We start from the raw sequence: 20,951 nt of genomic DNA on the forward strand, positions 1-20,951 counted from the left end.
TATATGCATATTTGTAGGTAAACATTTCTAATTTTAATCTAAAAATTTTATATATGATAAAATTAATAGAAAACTGTTTAACATGGAATATTTGGTGGTGGGGTTGAGAGGATATCTTTTGTTTGATACATAGATTTGGAATAAAGAACGATGAACTTCATTTTTTTAATTTGTAAATTTCCTTTTGTTTTGAGAGAAATATCTTTTGCATCTTAAAGAAAAAACAAAGAAATTCAAGGTTGTTGTTTACTGAGCATATACATGGAGAATATTCACATTTTTATATTTTTTTTTTTTTAATAAACTAAAATTATCTGTGTCCATGTACTAGTTTGATTAATTTAGAAGGTGCATTGTTGTATATTTACAGTTTTAAAATCTTAAGCATGAATAATTATCTTTCTGTTAAAAAGAAAGGAGGGAAAAAAAGTTATTTACATACTTCTGCAAAATAATTCTTTTTATACATTCATTAGATAGGTTTATTTTGAAAAGTATGGTAGTCTGTGTATGTTTCATTCATACATTGCCCGACATTGAAAATGCAACACCAAGAAGGAGTGCCCAGAAAGTGATGAAACTTGACAAACAGAAAGAGACAGCAACAAACAGTAAGTGATGTTTATTTTGAAATGATATGAATAATATAGAGGGAGAACAGCATTGCCTGAATAGGTTGTAGGACCACCTTGGATGACAATACACTTAATGACAATACTACTACATACTCAATGAAACTGCTTATAAAGTCCTGAGGAATGGCTCTGCATTCCCTGTCAACCATTTGCCACAGTTCGTGTTCTGAACGCAGCAATGGCAGGGTCTGCAAATGGCATCCAATCACATCCCAAATGTGTTCAATTGGTGAGAGCTTGGTGGCCAGGAAAGCATCTGTACAGCTTGCAAAGCATGTTGGCCTATGCGAGCAGTGTATGGTTGGCATTATCCTGCTGATAAAGAGCACTGGGCACTCTCTGAAAATAGGGGAGTGTCACTGGCCGCAGCACATCATCCATGTATCGTTGGGCTGTCATAGTGCCATGAATATGGACTACAGGTGACCTGGAATTGCACACAATTGTGTCCCAAACCATGAACTTGTATTCCATAATTGCTGCTGGATTGGACCTGTCTCCGTATCGATGCCACACTCATATGCAGCGACTATTATTGGAGAAACAGAAGCATGACTCATCTGAGAACACAACCTTGTGCCATTCCACCGTACACATCACTCAAGCCGGGCACCACTGCAGACATTGGCGTCTATGATGTGGGGTCAAGGGCAGTCTTCTTAATGGATGCCACAAGTACAGGCCACTAGTCACCAATCAACGGCAAATGTTTTTGATTGATATGAGAACATTCAGAGTGTTTTGAACATGCTGCAGAATGGAAGTAGAAGTGGCTTGCAGGTGCACCACTGCTTGTCGGTGGATGCATCGATCTACATGTGCTGATGTCACTCTGGCTGCACCCCTTGAACTTGTCACATTAGTCCAATCACCCATGTCCCTCGTAGAATTGTCTGTCTGCTGGAACTGCCTCTGTTGACAATGGCCTGGCATTCTCTTCTATTACGCATGTTCTTTGAGACAAAAACAAATTTTCTACGATGCCAAAATTAATGGCACGAATATTGAACATTGTGTAGGTTTCTTCCCTTATATCTTCATCAATATGCACTGGAGAGCTGTGCATTTCCACATCATTAGCATAATTTTTGGCCCACTCCTTGATGTTGCATTTTAAGTGTCCGGTAGTGTATATTTCAGCAGTCATTTGTGAAAAACAGCCGAATTCTTTAGTACTGTAGGCTTATAGTATAAATCCTCTAGCCACTATCTCTAAGAATTAAAAGCTTATTTTATCTTAGCAGTGACTTAAAAAAAAATATCGTCTAAAAAGTGAGTATAGTACTCTGATATGTCTTCAAAATTCATTCCTTTGACTGAAGTGTAACATAATAAATAGTTCATCTGAGAAGAATATAATTTATCACTAATTTCTTAAAATGTCAACTTCATTTTATAGGTGAAAGGAACTGGAGAAGACAAAATTCTAAATCTTATTCCCAAAGAACAACATAAAATACTTACAGATCGTTTTGTATCTCTCTTGAAGTCCCAACCTCAAGAAGTTATAGACATAAATGAGATTAATTCTACCTATGCTCGCATGTTTGGTCATGCTTTGAGACCTGTCGACTTTGGTTTCACTGACTTATATGAACTTTTGGAAAAAATGAATTCAACTATTAGGGTATATTGTTCTCCCTTTCTGCTTTGTAAAAAACTAATAAATATTAATGATATTTTATTGGTAGTATACTTGAAATGGAACAAAAATAAAATTAGTTTTGATTAAGCTTTTTGAAATATTTCAAACTTTTTTATAGATAGATAATATTTTTTAAAAATTTATTTCCTTTTAAACTAGAGCTTATGTTGGGAGTACAAATAAGTCTCCGCCACCACCACCAGTAAGTTATGGTTAAAATGTGGAACATCATAGCATAAGTTTAGATATCTGCTAACAATGTAACCTTGAAATATTAAGTTTATATCAACATCATATATTTTTTTCATGCAAAAAATGTCAAATTTTGAGCCAAATGAGAATAATTTGTGAGAAATTTTGATTTACTTCTTTAATTGAAGAAATCTGTAGCTGAGGTGCAGATTTCCAGTTGCTTCTAAAAGCATATGATGAGGCCGCCGTAAGTAAGGAAAGTTGTCATGAGAGTTTCAGAATTTTAAGAACTGTAGTGGAAACGTAATATTATGTTTTTATATAATTATTAAGATTTTCTAATTGGCAACATGATGTAATGTTTTTGCATAGTTATGCAAAACAGTCGATGTGTGGCAGCTATGAGTTGAGTTAAAAAAAAGTTGTTACTTGGAGTGTTCCATGATATGTGTTGCATAAGCCTTACTTCTTAAAAAGCTTGTTATATCAATTTTATGTCAAAAAAATAAGTAATATGTTGCAAACAAGTATGGAAGTTATATAAAAAAATATGCTTGTTTTAAGACCAAAATAAGCATTTATTTAAATTATGAAATGCTGTGGCTTTTGGTTTCCCAGCGATGCCCACATTAAGAGACTGGTGACCTGGACATGATATGAACATGCAACTTTCTGATCTGGAGTCAGAAGAAGTTGGAAAACTTAAACCAGCAGTGGAATTAGTGGCTGATTTTGCTGCAGGTTATGTTAAGGATGGCTGCAAGCACTGAATATTTGTGACTGACAATAATGGGGTAACATTTTGAACGCTTAATCTTGGCATTCGTCGAGCTTTTTGATGGCCATTCATTATTTCCATAATTAATAAAGGCATAATCAGAGCAGACTTTTTAGACCATTTCAAATTATTAATTGATTTAAACAACAAAAGATTTATCGATGGTGTAACTAACCGTACTACTCAGTGTGACATTACATCCATCTCCCAAATGAATGATGTAAGTTCAGTACATGATAAGTTAAAATACCATGATCCAAGTATCCGAATATTACAAAACCTAATCTTTTGATAACAAATGTTAAGCACCATATTTCAACTGAAGTCCAACCGGTGTATGCCAAACCAAAACAGCTGGACAGTAAAACATTATAGATTGCCGAACAAGAATTTCAATATATTTCGAAAACAACATAATAAGACTGTCTACATCTCCATGGCTAGTCCTCTTCACATAGCCTCTAAAAGAGATGGAAGTTTTTGTCCCTGTGGAGACTATCGAAGACTTAATGCTATAACTATTCCTGACAGATACCCTATCCCTAAGATTAATGATTTTAACCACATTTTAAAAGGCAAAAAAATATTTTCCAAAATAAATTCCCTTAATTCGCTTGTTTTCGCTCTCTTTGAGTGTGTTTAACAGTCTTTCTTTAACTAAAACATATTTATCATCTGATGTTTTATCCGTAATGATATCCCATATAATTTCAACATAAATAATATTCAACAGCCCAAGACTCCATTAAAATCTGAGGCAAATGATGAAGGATCTTGAGTCTCATCATAAACTGGACAACCAATAAATGTTCTTTACATTTTAGTAACAATGTTGAATATTTTTCCTAACCTCTAGTATGGAATATGTTTAATTGTAATTGTATATATTTATTTATTGGATTTAGCACTTTTAAGTCTGATGACAGCTTACACTACATTATTCCACTACCAGAATCTCTTGAATTGTAACACAGTTACTGGAGAGTGAATAATGTAGTGGAAACATAATGTTTTTATATAATTATTAATATTTTCTAATTGGCAACATGATGTAATGCTTTTGCATAGTTATTGAGATTCGCTGTGGCAACAACAAGTTGAGTTAAAAATGTTGTTACTTGAAGTGTTTTATTATAAGCCTTACATAAGCCTTATTTCTTGAAAAGCTTGTTATATCATTTTTATGTGTAAAAATAAGTAATATGTTGCAAACAAGTATGGAAGTTGTATAAAAATAAATATGCTGTTTTTTTAAGACCAAAATAAGCATTTATTTAAATTATGAAATGCTCTGTTTAGCTTAGAGTTAGTTTTTCCGTCAATACTCACAGAACTATGAATTTGATTTTGAAGACGAAGAATATAGTGGAAGGCTGAAAATATATGGAGACATGGAATTCGTAGCGTTATTGTATGAAGATTCGTGTCAAATGCTAGTAGAACTTGCACTTACATAAAATGTGTCTCCTTAAGCAAGGTCACTTCATTTTAAGTCATTGGGAATGATTGAAAAGGAAGGAAATTGGGCTCCATATGAACTGAAACTGAGAAATATCGAACACCGATTTTTTAATGCTGCTTGCCAGGCATAAATGAAAGAGTTTTTTTCCATCGTATAGCCACTGCTGATGAAAAATGAATCCACTGTGATAACTCAAAGAAGAAGAAATCATGGAAACAACCTGGCCATGCTTCAACATCCAACAGCCAAGGCAAATATTTATAAAAAAAGTATTGTGTATATGGTGGGATCAATTTGGTGTCATGTATTTATGAGTTGCTCAAACCAAAAGAAAACATTACTGGGTCTCTCTACCAAGCACAACTAATGAGATTAAGCCAAGCAATGAACGAAAAATGTGCCCATTACTACTCCAGACATGACAAAATTATTCTCCTGTTGTTGTATCTGCATGTTGCAGCTGGTGTCAAACCTACTCAGAAACATTCAAATGATAAGTTTTCTCCCTATATTCACCAGACATTGCTCCGTCTGATTACTACTTGTTTTGATGGATAATACATGGCCTCTCTGAGCAGTGCTTCACATCATTATGAAGATACTAAAAATTAGGTTGATTTGTGGATAGCTACAAAAGATGAAGAATTCTTCTGATGTAGTATCCATATGCTGCTAGAAAGATGGGAAAAAATAGTGGCTAGTGATGGACAGTTACTTTGAATAAAACATAACTTACTGTTCTTCACAATAAATGCCCAACTTTTCATAACAAAACAGCAGAGACTTATTTTTACTCTCGATATTTAATGTTATCAATTGACATTTTCCCTGATGTAATATTTTTATAGTCTTAATACATAGTTATATTAATTTTTAGTGTGCCAAATAACAGTTTACTTAAGCATTACATGAGAATATTTATGTTAATATAGTTTGATATAGAAATGTCTGTTATTGTTTGGATAGTTTCAATTTATATAAAAATTATATAGGAAAGTACTACAGTCAAAAGTCGTTAATTCGGACACCCATAATCCGGAATGATCTATAATCCGAACCTCAAAGCTAAAATCTTTCTGCGCATGCGCAGGGTTGATGCATGCGCATAGGCGTTTTACGCCTGCGCGCAAGACATGTGCGACTGCGCATATGTGTCTGCGCAAGCGCAGAATACGTTTTCACGTGCGCATTTAATGTATAATGGACGGTATAAGCTAAAATTATCTAATAACTATTTCAGTTAATGTTGATGATTTCGTTGTTCCTTAATCTTCGAATTAGATCTGGCTTATTATTTTTTGCAGTCTGTAAGAGCAATTTTATAAAAGTAAGCTTGAACTTTCGATTATGTCAAATAGAATTTCCGATGCTGGAGCTCCCAAAGGATCTAGAAAACGAAAGTATGTTTCGATGTCCATTAAACAAAAAACGAATTGCTACAAAAAATGGATAAAGGTATATCCTTTGTTTATCTAACCGTTCCGAAATCTGTTTATCAATTTCACGCTGCTCTGCGCGGGGGGGGGACGTCGCGGCGTGCAATGAATTGGAAGTTGATCTGTCAGCACTATCGTTATCTTCAGGGCAGATGTTTTTATTTTATTCGCCTTATAATTCCTTACTAAATGGTGTATTTAATCTCAATGTACTCCGTCTTTGATATGATTTAAATCAAATTCCTCGTCATTATAAATATCCCGAATATGAATCAAATACTTTTCTGGTTGCAATTTTCTAATTTCGCTATGCGTAATTTATGCTTTACGCATGCGCGCGTTGAAAGAAATGTTTAATAAAGCAAACAAATAAATATTAAGCTTCTTTTTTTGTAAATTTTAATACCCTTTAGATCATAATTGCTCATTATTTTATAAATTACGGTTTCATATTTTTAATTTTATAATTTCTGCATGCCATCTTACCAGATTTAAACTGATGATCTATAATCCGGAAAAATCGATAAACCGGAATCGCCGAAGTCCCGACGAGTCCGAATTAAAGACTTTTGATTGTATAGGATTTTTATAAATTACAAAATAAAAATTATTTCTTACATCATACACGACATAAAAAATACATACATGTGCACAGACACGTAAGTATACATACCAAAAAGAAGTAAAATTTTGGAATTGGCACAGTTAATTTATGCATTAAAGTCATGATATAATATTTTATAAATGGATAGTGTTTTGTTTGTGATCACGTGTATCAACATATATCTTAAGAAAAAATATGAAATCTTCAAAGATTTTTTGTCGTCAATCAAAATATCGTCAACCAAATGAAATCATTGTCATAGTCGTCAATCAAAATATATACCAAAAATTATAAAGCCTGTTTAGTTAAAAGTAATTGTTATGTGCTTAAAGAACAGTCCGTGCAATTTAAAATGAATGCAGTGAATAATAGCAGAAGGAAAAAATTCCAACTTGATGCTAAAATGGGGAAAAGATCATTTCTTTATCATGTATGACATAATTTGCAGTAATATATATTTGAGGTGGTTATACTGTAGTATTTAAAATAATTCTTGATGAAAAATGCTGCTGTTGTTATATTTAAAAATAATTGTTTCCAAATTACATAATTGTCGAAATGTAGAGCTTGTATATTATAACGAGTTTTGTTAGTCCTAATAGTTTGCTACCATAATTTAGAAGTTTGGAAGTGTAAATATATATATATATATATTATATATATATATATAATGTATTATACTTTTATCTAAGTATTGTTCCCTTATATAATATTGTCCCTTCTCATAGATCATCAGTAATCACAACAAAACATATGTGAATCTCATTAATTGGAGCACTATTAACAAGGTATCTCTAAATCTGAGACATTTATTGATGGAACAAACTGATGGAAAACTGCCAATTAAGGAGATGCTGAAATTGTATCAAGCACGTTTTTGCCAAAGAATTAATCTTTCTATATATGTACAAGATCTCAGAAATGTTATCATTGTAAGTTGTTATATATTTTTACTTTAATGTTTGCATCTTTTAAAGTACCTATATTGCATATATCAATTGCTTTGTCCGCAAATGAAATGAGTATTTAAAATTGAACATGTTTTTCAGGTTCCAGTTATGATTAGGTGCACTTAACTATGATTAGCTTTACTGTATATGAGTAGCACGCAGAAATGTTTTTTTTATTATGCTAATTAATTGCCAAAATATTTTTCCTGTTATTCCAAGAATGAGAGTAGAGAATTCAGAGAATTATATATACATATATTGGTGTATTTTTCTTGGTCTGCTTGGAAATGTAATTAAAATAAATTAGTTTGAATTAATCAAGTTGAAGCATTATTAGATTATATAACTCAAGTGGATTAGGAAGATAAAACAATATAAGATCTCTTTAATTAATGGTGATATTATTGACAAGAACTATTATCCCATAAAAAGTTAGCTTTTTTCCATGGAATCAGCATTTTAATTTTTTAATGGTTTTTTTCTACTGCAGTTTTACTTTTTCTAACTTCTAAGTTTAAAAGAGCTTTTAATCATAATAAGTTTAACTCCACATTTTCTGAAGATATAAAAAAATTAAAAACCTTCCAAATTTTAACAAAATATGCGAAAGAAAAAGTTGAGAACTAGTAAAAAACAAAATTAGAACTTATGCAAAAGTAAAATAGTATAGGTCGAATGGCCAAAATATTAGAACTGCCATACTGAACTATTTTTGCCCTCGTCAGGGAGATGAACAAAAATAATTCAATTTTTTCTATTCGAATTAATTGCTACGATGCATCATTTCTGATATTATGCAGTTCCCCCCCTTTTTTTTTTTTTTGTTTGTTTTTTTGGTAATTCAGATCGCCATCTGTAATAGTTATAATAATGCTTTATGTAATCCTGTTGCATTGCAGATGGCTCTTATCTGATAATATTAAACTCTTGAATGTATATCTCGCACTTTGCCTAATCTGCCCCCTTTTTCTACTTTGCCTTGCTGTTGCAAGCACATGTCACTTATCTCTCTGTTTTATCCATTGTCTAATGTAAAATTTCAAAGAGTGTTATAGAGATTGGATGCATATCCTGCACTTGATTATGCTTCTCAAGGCTTGCTTTATAAAGGTACGAAATTATGTATTGAATCTTTGGCCACGTCTGCAAGATTTTCTCCATTATGAATCGATGATGCCACCAGCTCTTGCCAAGTTAATACAGCGAGTCATCATTCTAACGACATGTTAAAACAACATGTTAACAACATGTTAAATCCATTACTACTATTGTCAGTCATCAAGCCATCTGCAAATATATATGTATAGTGAATAAATACAAAGTAAAATGCAGCCTAACTAATTATGTTCTGATAGCTACAAAAACTCGTGGAAATGATGTAAAGTAAAAACATTTAATCCATCCCATATTCAACCTGGGACAAATTATTAGAAATAATACTGTGAAACACAGTGATTAATTGCATGGAAAAAAAAACAGAAATAAAAGCAGTAGAAGAAAAAAGGATATTTATATCCTCCGCCAGTTTTCCTGGACGATAGACATTATTTATCGGATGCTTGTTTTTCGTAAAAGTGATAAATATGGCTTCATATTTCACAAGAAGATATCCCGTATATCTCTCTCAAAAAGAAATTGAATATCTTGTCAACAATATTTTTATGTAGAATACTCTGATTCTGAAGAATCTTGTAGTATTCACATCGAAAGCAAAAATGAATCTGAGTGAGCTTTCTGCAGATGAATATCATAATTTTTCTAATGACTGTGAATAAAATGTTAATTTTTATGGAAAAAAGCACTTCGAATGGTATAAAAAAGAACTAAATCGGGTGATACAAACACCAAAGCATAACACAATAATTCAGCTCCTTGGTCTGAAACATCCTGCAAAAATAAACTCTAAAGCAGAGCCCGAAGATACTTGGAATTTATGTTCATACATATTGTTCCAGTCATATACTGATGCTACAAAACCGAAAAGAAAAAAAATTATGCTTTTATTATCTAATCAACGTGTTAAACCACATCTGAAAGTTGGGATAACTTCCGCTGTTTTGCCAAGAGAACTGAAGATAACAGTTAGAAGAATCCTTGCAAATTCAGAGAATGGATTTATCAAATCAAGAAGAAAAATTAGAACATATAGTCTGTGCCCACCTTGTAAGAAGAGAAAACCAGCATAGAAATGCTTGGAATGCAAGGAAACAGTGTGTCTTTAGTGCTCTCAAAAAATGTGTTTTGACTGTGTATCATCTTACAATTCATCCTTCTAAACAAAGATAGAGGAATCTGTTATTTTTTAATAATTAAATTCATTGTTGTAGAAATATGGTTTAATTGACATTAATGCTTAATAAAGTCACATATTTTCATGCATGTTTAATAAAATATTTTGTTCTTTAAAAGCTTTGTTCCTTAAAATGAAGAAAGTAGTCATTTTTTTTTAATATGAACTTAACTACGTAAAATTAAATAATCTATCTTTAAAATATATTGATTTGAATGAACTAGAATTCCTTAAATGTGCATAAAGTATCTATAACATTCCTTAAAAAGGCATAAAAGTATGTATTTTTACGTGTTTCTTTAAAGCGGTCTGTGAGACCGCTCACAGTAATTATGCTGAAAAAATTGCCACAGCCATTAAAGGTTAAAAATTAAGTATAAAAAACTGAATAATAAAATTTATAAATTTGCATCATTATCAATTCAGAAACAGTCTGATTCATTTACTTCTTTCATTACATCAACCCTATGAGGATGACTTATAACTATTTCTCTTAAATTTCTGTTTTTTAATAAACCAGTACAAAAATATAGAGGATGCAGAATTATTTACTGTCACTTCGTTTTTATTTTCTGTTTTCTTTAATATAAAAGTTTACTTATATATTTAATACTTTATGAAACATTACAGGTGTATTTTAACACAATGAAACCTCTCTAAATCAACCATGATTGGGTTCAAATGATTTTAGTCTTCAATAATACTATTGGTGATGTTCAGCATTGTTATTTAATAACTATATTCCTAGAAATGCAGGTAATTTTCACAGATGATGGGCATGTCAGGCTCACTGTATAAATCACTTGCATACAGGTAATTTTTATGTGTGTTCTCACTGATTATTTAATATTTATTGAATTTCTTATTAGGTTGAAGATGGCATTGTAATGCTGACACCTTTACATTTGCTTGCTAGGAATCTAATTGTGTTGCTAAAGGCACATGAAGGGCAAATGCCATTATCAAATCTTGGTAGTTTGTTTCAACAACGTTTTGGAATTTCTCTTTCTGCTGCAAATTATGGATTTTCGAATATGTATTCATTATTTGAAAATCTCGCTGAATACTTCATAGTCAAAGGCAAGAAGCAAAAACGCATAGTATACTTGAACTCCGACAGCATAGGTAAGTAGTACATTTTGGGACTGAAATGTTTTCTAATTATGATACTCTTGTTGGTACCATATAACAGATAACTTAAGATTTTTATATTGTTCATATCAAATATGTAGTTAAGTCACCATTATTCAATTGTTTTACATTTTACATAAGTTGAATTGAATTGATCCATAAGGAATTTAGAGGCAATTAGAGAGAAATAATGCTGATTAAGAATGGTTTCTGAAACAAAGTATTTTGGAAATTGTCCTCTTGTTCCAGAAATCATTCTGAAACACTGCAAGAAGTGGAGACTAGATAATCCAGATCTTTTCATCTTGTATTGAAACCATTCTCAGACATAAAAGAATGTAGCTAATAGTGTTGTAACCAGGTTCAGTTAGAGGTAAACATTAGTCTTCTATACATGGAAAACTAAATTCAGTGTTTTCAGGAAAACATTGCCCGAAGCTTAATACTTTTAAGACTATCGTATTTTTACACTTCTCATAATCCTTGTGCCAATATGCCGTAGAATGATACTTGTATATCTGAAGTCCCATGCTTATAATAAAAAGGAAATTTATTGAATTAGGAAACTTTCCTGTCCTTTAAAATCTAGTCAGCATTTCATATTTCGCTTCTACTGGCTTTTTACCGTGTAGGATATCCTATTGTCAACTGCAGCATCAGTGAATTATGATCTACATTTTACCAATAGTTTTTCATTTTCAGCACATTAAACCAGTTAAGTTACTAATCATAAGTGACTGTATTAATTTATTATTGTAAGCACCACTATTTTTGAAATGCTTTGTCCAAGTCATCTAGTCATTTTAATTTGGCTTTTCTTGAGCTTGCTTAATTCTGTTTCCATATACAGACCAATCAAAACATTATTTAACAGAGCTAATTCATGTTTTTTTTTTTTTTTTTTTTTTTTTTACATTATAATGTTAATGACTGTCCATATTGGGCACTAGAAAAAGTTTAAAAACACATGCAACCCAAAAACAGAACAGCAAGTTGAACTCTACATTTTTTTACAGGAAAAAAAATAATAACATAAAAGATTAAGCTTTAAAGGTATTTTTTCACAAACCACAAGTATACACAAGTTCTTAACTCTTAAATACTTTTTTATTAAATATGTTAAAGTAAGATGTATTTACAAAAATTAACTCTGGTGCCTATGTTAAACAATTTATTTTAATAATTCTACTGATTGAATTCTACTACTAAATTCTACTTTAAAATTCCACTGATTTTAAAATTTTATTGTTTCACAAATTTGTTATTTATTTATACTTATGCATATAAAAGTAGAACAGTTATGGTGTTTTAATTTTTACTTCCTTGTACAAAGTATTGTAATCATGAAAAATTTCGGGTATCATCTTTCAACAAAATTATCCATTTTGACCTCTCTCAATGTTTAATAATGTTTTTGCATAAAATCCGTATGTACAGACAGACTATTCCCAAAACAGATTGAAAAATGAATACAGAAGAGATTTTTTTTTCGTGACACTTGTACATATTTATTTTGTATAACTAAAAAATGACTGGCCTCAGAACATTGAAATTTTATATATGGGACTGCTATAACATGTGGTTTTGCACCACTCTTTTTGGTTGCAATCGGCAGCATCAAAAGTATATATATATAAATATATACTCTTTTACCCGCCTCAGTGAGCTCAGTTTTTTTTTTTTTTTTTTTAAATTATTATATATTGACAAATTGTGCACTTTTTGCCTTAAACGTGATTGAATTATGCTGTTCTTATGCTCTAGTTAAGGTTTTTATGCCTTTACGTACTTTATATGCAATAATTGTAGAATTATCAGCAATTTAAAAGTTGTTTAAGTCTTGCTAAGCCTAATGCATCTGCCATTTGTTTACATTTCAAAACTGTTTCGAGAAGGGATGAGCAAACTTTTTCCATCGAAGGCCAAAAATTAAAAAAAAAAAATAAAGTTTGGCAGGCCAAGATAAATTTTTCTAAAATTTTAAAAATAATATACAGTACGAAGTCTTTAATCCGGACGTCCATAATCCGGAATGATCTATAATCCAGACCTGAAAGCTACAAACTTTCTGCTAATGCAAAAACGCATATGCGCATGCGTAGACTTTGTGCTAATACTTTACGCATACGCATTTATGCATGCACATAATACGTTTACGCATGCACGTTTAATGTATAACTGATGGTATAAGCTAGGCTAAAATTACCTAATTATCTATTTCAGTTAATGTTGCAGATTGTGTTGTTCCTTAATCTTCTAATTTGATATGGCATATTATTTTTTGCAAACTGTTAGAGCAATTTTATAAAAAGTAAGCTTGAATTTTCGATTATGTCAAAAAGAGTTTCCGATTCTGGAGCTGCCAAAAGATCAACAATGCAAAAGCATGTTTCGATGTACCGCTTCCGATAGTGAAGAAAGTTACAGAGAGGTTATTGAAAATGAAAAAAAAAATTCGATTGACAAGTTAGTCGGTATTCTCGACACAGCAATTGCAGGACTTGAACAGTGGAACTGAACAAGAAATTATGTCTGTTTATAGAATTAAAGAGAAAGTATTAGCACAAAAAGCGAAGCAACTTAAACAAGTTACATTGAAAGAAATGTTTAATAAAGTAAACAAATAAATATTAAGCTCTTTTTTTTTTTTTTTTTTTTTTTTTTTTTTTTTTTTACATTATAATGTTAATGACTGTCCATATTGGGCACTAGAAAAAGTTTAAAAACACATGCAACCCAAAAACAGAACAGCAAGTTGAACTCTACATTTTTTTACAGGAAAAAAAATAATAACATAAAAGATTAAGCTTTAAAGGTATTTTTTCACAAACCACAAGTATACACAAGTTCTTAACTCTTAAATACTTTTTTATTAAATATGTTAAAGTAAGATGTATTTACAAAAATTAACTCTGGTGCCTATGTTAAACAATTTATTTTAATAATTCTACTGATTGAATTCTACTACTAAATTCTACTTTAAAATTCCACTGATTTTAAAATTTTATTGTTTCACAAATTTGTTATTTATTTATACTTATGCATATAAAAGTAGAACAGTTATGGTGTTTTAATTTTTACTTCCTTGTACAAAGTATTGTAATCATGAAAAATTTCGGGTATCATCTTTCAACAAAATTATCCATTTTGACCTCTCTCAATGTTTAATAATGTTTTTGCATAAAATCCGTATGTACAGACAGACTATTCCCAAAACAGATTGAAAAATGAATACAGAAGAGATTTTTTTTTCGTGACACCTGTACATATTTATTTTGTATAACTAAAAAATGACTGGCCTCAGAACATTGAAATTTTATATATGGGACTGCTATAACATGTGGTTTTGCACCACTCTTTTTGGTTGCAATCGGCAGCATCAAAAGTATATATATATAAATATATACTCTTTTACCCGCCTCAGTGAGCTCAGTTTTTTTTTTTTTTTTTAAATTATTATATATTGACAAATTGTGCACTTTTTGCCTTAAACGTGATTGAATTATGTTGTTCTTATGCTCTAGTTAAGGTTTTTATGCCTTTACGTACTTTATATGCAATAATTGTAGAATTATCAGCAATTTAAAAGTTGTTTAAGTCTTGCTAAGCCTAATGCATCTGCCATTTGTTTACATTTCAAAACTGTTTCGAGAAGGGATGAGCAAACTTTTTCCATCGAAGGCCAAAAATTAAAAAAAAAAAATAAAGTTTGGCAGGCCAAGATAAATTTTTCTAAAATTTTAAAAATAATATACAGTACGAAGTCTTTAATCCGGACGTCCATAATCCGGAATGATCTATAATCCAGACCTGAAAGCTACAAACTTTCTGCTAATGCAAAAACGCATATGCGCATGCGTAGACTTTGTGCTAATACTTTACGCATACGCATTTATGCATGCACATAATACGTTTACGCATGCACGTTTAATGTATAACTGATGGTATAAGCTAGGCTAAAATTACCTAATTATCTATTTCAGTTAATGTTGCAGATTGTGTTGTTCCTTAATCTTCTAATTTGATATGGCATATTATTTTTTGCAAACTGTTAGAGCAATTTTATAAAATGTAAGCTTGAATTTTCGATTATGTCAAAAAGAGTTTCCGATTCTGGAGCTGCCAAAAGATCAACAATGCAAAAGCATGTTTCGATGTACCGCTTCCGATAGTGAAGAAAGTTACAGAGAGGTTATTGAAAATGAAAAAAAAAATTCGATTGACAAGTTAGTCGGTATTCTCGACACAGCAATTGCAGGACTTGAACAGTGGAACTGAACAAGAAATTATGTCTGTTTATAGAATTAAAGAGAAAGTATTAGCACAAAAAGCGAAGCAACTTAAACAAGTTACATTGAAAGAAATGTTTAATAAAGTAAACAAATAAATATTAAGCTCTTTTTTTTTTTTTTTTTTTTTTTTTTGATACCCTTTAGATCATAAAGCTCTTTATTTCATAAATTACGGTTTCATATTTTTAATTTTATGATTTCTGCATGCCATCTTACCAGATTTAAATTGATGATCTATAATCCTGAAAATCCCCTAATCCGGAATCGCCGAAGTCCCAACGAGTCCGGATTAAAGAGTTTGTACTGTGCAAGTATTACAATTTAAATATGTTAATAAGATGAATGAAATTGCGATTTCATTTTTAAAGTTTCTTATATTGAGGTTCGAAGTGAGATGTACTGATTCTAAAGAACGGGGCTAAATGCTAATCTCTCAGTCTACTTCTGAAATAATTCTTTCTAAGATTCATAATTGAAACACTTGTTCAAATATATAAGATGAAGCAAACATAGCACTGATTTTCTGAGCACGCGATATTAAATTTGGGAAACCTGTAGAGACATTAGGTGCAAAACAATTAGCAACACCTTTACCAGGAATCGAACGACGGACCTCTGGTATACGCGCCCAGCATGCAGATCACCATACCGCAAAGGCATGCTAAGAAGACAGGAGAAATACCTTATGTACTCCCTCTTTTAAAGAGCGACTGCAGTTTTTAGGGGACCCAATCACCAAATCCTGGGTGTGGAGAATCATCATCCACTGCCCTTTTAGTTCGGGCACCACTGTAGAGACATTAGGTTTATTTCAAGCAAAAGTGATGAAAAATTAGCAACGCCCTCCTCCGGAAATCGAACCACGAACCTCTGGAATATGCGCCCAGCATGCAAACCATCACACAACAAAGGCATGCTAAGAAGGCAGGAGAAATACTTATAATACTTATATGAATATATACGAAGAATTTATAGAAATACTTATATGGTTTACAACTATAAACTTTGATATGATTGTTAAATTGCATCTCAATTAATTCAAGCGGCAAATCTGAACACAGTGCTTCACAATTTATGTTGAAAGGCATGGTAAAAATATCCAATTCTGTTTGAATGGCACTGAAATCTTGAGATCTGGATGCCATTTATCTTCTTGAAAAAATTTTGTCAGTTTGATAACTTTTTACAAAGGCTTTCTGCATTTTGTTTTCTTTCATATTCGGACATTGCTTCTTAATTCAAATTCCTATGCTTAGATGTGAAATGACGGGAAATGTTATGTTCTTTAAAGACTGCTACAGCTTCATTGCAGATGAAACACACTGGTTTATCTTTTACAACTATAAAAAAATATTTCCAGGTCCATTCATCGTTAAAAGCAAGGCACTCTGAATCAACTTTACGTTTTTGAGTAGCCATTTTGGGGTTGAAATATTTTACGAATAACCCAAACAAGCACTAGCTACGCTATACTTTTAATTAATTTCACCACTATTTATAATGATGCTATATGTCCGCAGTCTTTCCATATGCAATCAATAATATTAGAACTCGTTCTAAAAGAAAAAGCAGCTGGAGCTTAAAATGCGCAGTCTGCCCCATGTGAGGTCTAATTCACCTACATTAGATTCCCATATGTCTGCTCCCCAGCCAAGTGGGACCAGAAGTAAAATTTCAGTTTTCCTCACTGAAAATTCTGCCTTATTGCACACTGGCCGAATTGCTTGTTTCTCTAATTTTAACTGTAATTTTTTTTAGCTGTTTTAACTGTAATTGTTGTTTTATGTTTTTCTGTGTTTTAAAATTGTTAATGAAGATGTTTTGAGTTTTTTGTATTTTTGCTTTTCTGCAAAGTGATAACTGAATTGATTTAATGATATATTTATCTCTAATGAAATTCGAGGAAATAAGTTTAAATGAAATGCAGCAAAAATGTGTATAATTTAATAGGAGTACAAAGAAGTTGTGGTGTCCACATCAGATTTTTTTTTTTTTTTTTTAATGTAGATGAAACAGAATATCAAATTATATAGTGCTTGCAACAAATAAAATAAATGTAAAATATTTTTACTGATTTTCTGCAAATTTTATGATAGTTAAATAAAATAATAGCTGTTGTTGAAAATTAATTGTTAATACGTCTTGAAAATATGAATAAATTTTTCCTATAATCCGAAAAACAATTATGAGTAAATAAGTAAATTCGGTACTTCCTGATTATTCCAAGTTTTTAATATTCACTAGTATTTTGAAAACAGCCTCTATGATAAGAATAAAAAACCACAAAACAAAATGAGTAGTGTTAAAAGTGCAGGAATAAGAACTAGGCATATTCTTGGGGTGCCTTCATAATGGTGCCACATCTTTATGTGAGGTGAATGCTGTTCAAAAAGACAGAAATCTTTATAATGGTGAGACAGCATGAAGTGTGCACAAACTGAAGATCAGTTTATTGTGTGAAACAGATCATTGAAACCCTTATGACAGTCTGGTATTTTTCATAAAGATGCATGCATCATTAGCAAGTTTGATTTTAGTTTTAATTCTTTGACACCTTTATGAAAAACACCAAGTCGTTATAGAGCTGCCCACACTTTTATGAAAAATGTCGGATTGGCATAAGGCTGCCGAAGTTTTCATCAATCAGAATAATTTTTCAGGTTGCACTTCTTGAAAAAGGACTTTGTTATTTCTATAAATTAAACTTACTTTATTTTGCCTGAAATGTTAAACTGCTGTACACATAAAGGATAAAAATGATGTGTTGTGTATATATAAATAAATATATTTTACCTTTTCTGTCTTTTTTTAGATTTGAAGTATAGACCATAAATTTGGTAAAATTGTCTCTACTAAATCTTCAATTTTCTATCATATATTCAATTTTTCATATGTTCTATCTAGAAGTTTAAATATCCTGATTTTCTTTCAGCTATCGATGTGCATGTCGATTTCAAATATTAAAAACCATTTTTACTGTTAATGATGGAATGTTTCAGATCTTCCCCACACCCATTTTTCTTTTTACTAGTGTTTCCCTAATATTGTAGTATTACAAGCTCTCTTGAAGAAATTTGCTTTCTAGAAATTCCCCAGAGAAATATCTAGAAAAAATTGAAAAGGGAAAAAAGGAATTCAGAAGAAAATAATTTTACAGTGGATTTATATGAATAATTATCAACATTTAATTATATCAGTTGACAATTGTAAATTGATTCATAATTTAAATAAATATATAAAATTATAATACAAACAAAAAATATTCAAATATCTTTTCATGATACCGTCCATGCTTTTCATGAACTCTTCGAATTGCGTTCAGTGTTTGAATACAATTGGAACAGTAGTTCCTCTGTTATGGAAAGATATTTGAATATTTTTTGTTTTGTATTATAATTTTGTATATTTTTTTATTAATGAATTAATTTACTTTGGTATCAGAATCATCAAAATTATATCAATCAATTTGTCAATTGATATAATTATAAATGTTGATAATTATTCATATTAATTTATTATTAATTGATTGTAAAATTATTTTCTTCTGAAGTCCTTTTTTCTCTTTTCAACTTTTTCTAGATTTTTTGTGTTTGAATGCAATTGGAACAGTGGTTCCCAAAACATGGTCTGTGTCATGAATGCGAGAAACTGATCTACAGTTTCTGAACAGTGGACAACTTCCCAAAGGGTACGACACTTTTTTGAAGTCATTCCATATTCTTCCAATATAATCTGAAACTTAGTTTTTCTCTGTAAAATCTTTGTATACCAAGCAAATTTAAAAACGTAACTTTTTGGGGATGTTAGTCATTTAAATTTGCATTCCCCCCCCCCAAAAAAAAAAACGTCAGCATGCTAAAAGCCTTAAAATAGATGCTGGGCAGAGAAAGAGAGAACTTATTAGTTGTAAAGGGGGAGATTTTCACTCTATGAATTTTGGTCATGAAGATTATGAAGCATTATAAAGCATACTGAATAGTATTACTAATAGAATTTTCACTCTGTGGTAACTTCTTAGAAATTTATATTTTATGCTTTCAGAGCCTTTCTGCCTGCATTTTTGAAGTTATTTTCATAAAATTCTCTCTCTCAATTTTAGGGAGTTTTATTATTGCAATTTCATGCATGAAAGCCATGTAGCCTCATTTTTTTAGCGGCCTGTATATGTTAACATATACAGCACAAGAGATATATATTCTGATGTTGCTTGATTTTTATATTTTTTAGTATTATAAATTATGCAGCATAATATAAAAATGCAGCTATCGTTTTCTTTGTTTTGTAGATGTAAATTTTGATATCAGCAGTTTGGATGACAAATGTTATGAAAGTAAAAGTGATACAGGTAACTATAATGTTATATTTTTTCAAACAGTTGTTGACATTCTCAGAACAGTTATTTAAATGTTTTATCTCTTTTATTAGATATTTTAAGTCAGCCTGTGCCAAGTTGTGTTCCATCACCTTATCTTGAACCTGTTATCAAAGAGAACTTGGAAGATTTGATGGGATTTGAAACTCCTCCTTCTAATGGTGCTATTATATTTGTTTTCTGTTTTATGTGCTCTGACAAAAATTTAATAATTTTCCCAAAGTGCAAAGACTTGCTTTAAAATTTACTTTACTAAGCTCATTTTACATGGTCCCCCCCCTTCTCTCTCTGGTGTGTGTGAGTGAGTAAGTGAGAAAGACTTAAAATTATGAATAAAATATTTTATCCTCTGTATGTCCTCTTATGTAAAAAACATTTATCCCATTGTATGTGCAAATTATTGATGTAAAATAGTTATACGCATTTTCCATCTCTAATTAAATAAGTAATTTATTTATAGTCAATATTTGAAAATATGTATTCTTTTATTAATTGTTTACGTTATTGCATTGTCAGGCAATATTTTGACTTTTGCTTGAAAGAAGATAGTTTTTTTTACCATATGTTTATCTATTGTATTCATACAGTTTTCATTCTGTGGTGAGCAATTCCTCATCTGCATAATTTTCCTATTTTTTAAGAACAGAAGTCTCTATAATAGAGCGATTCTGTGAAAAAAGTATACAGAAGTTAAAATTTTCACTTGTACTTCGTTTCAGCCTCTGTCTTTCATGCAACATGTACATTATTCTGTTAAAAATCCATTAGTTAGATGATTTCATTCGTAATAAGTGTCATGAGGTAGCGCAGTTGTAGGAAATAGTGTAGTTTTGATATTTAATGATAACATCTGATTCTAGATAACATCTTCCCTGTTAGACTGGAAGAGAAACACACTAATGTGACAATCAAAATCATAAAAACAACCTTGTATTTAGCGTAAGTATATTGAAACACTCAATCGATTTCGAGGGCAGCTAAAGGTCCCTCCTCATCAGGAGAAAGAAATACCTAGAAAGAAGAAAAATAAAGGATGCAATTTATGTGCAAAATTATTGCTGTAAAATAATTAATTGTGTTTTATTTTTCTTCTTTCTAGGTATTTCTTTCTCCTGATGAGGAGGGACCTTTAGCTGCCCTCGAAATTGATTGAGTGTTTCAATA

The 20,951-nt window shown here is 30.9% G+C and overlaps 1 protein-coding gene across 9 annotated transcripts in view; it reads left to right on the forward strand.

The window, feature by feature from the left end:
• The window catches only part of Marf1 (meiosis regulator and mRNA stability factor 1-like protein), a 244,066-nt gene that overhangs the window by 212,760 nt on the left and 10,355 nt on the right, over positions 1 to 20,951 (forward strand). For 8 of the 9 annotated variants that reach the window (XM_085819030.1, XM_085819032.1, XM_085819027.1 and 5 more), the window contains 5 exons: positions 2,035 to 2,262; positions 7,481 to 7,684; positions 10,862 to 11,117; positions 19,701 to 19,760; positions 19,841 to 19,948. In XM_085819030.1, the coding sequence (XP_085675156.1) occupies positions 2,035 to 2,262; positions 7,481 to 7,684; positions 10,862 to 11,117; positions 19,701 to 19,760; positions 19,841 to 19,948 (856 nt within the window). The remainder of the gene's footprint in view (positions 1 to 2,034; positions 2,263 to 7,480; positions 7,685 to 10,861; positions 11,118 to 19,700; positions 19,761 to 19,840; positions 19,949 to 20,951) is intronic. The other variant, XM_085819035.1, reaches the window with a different exon arrangement.

The sequence above is a fragment of the Stegodyphus dumicola genome, chromosome 6, assembly GCF_044657685.1.
Source record: "Stegodyphus dumicola isolate Sdum_Otavi_A_Nest chromosome 6, ASM4465768v1".
NCBI classification, from domain to species: Eukaryota; Metazoa; Arthropoda; class Arachnida; order Araneae; family Eresidae; genus Stegodyphus; species Stegodyphus dumicola.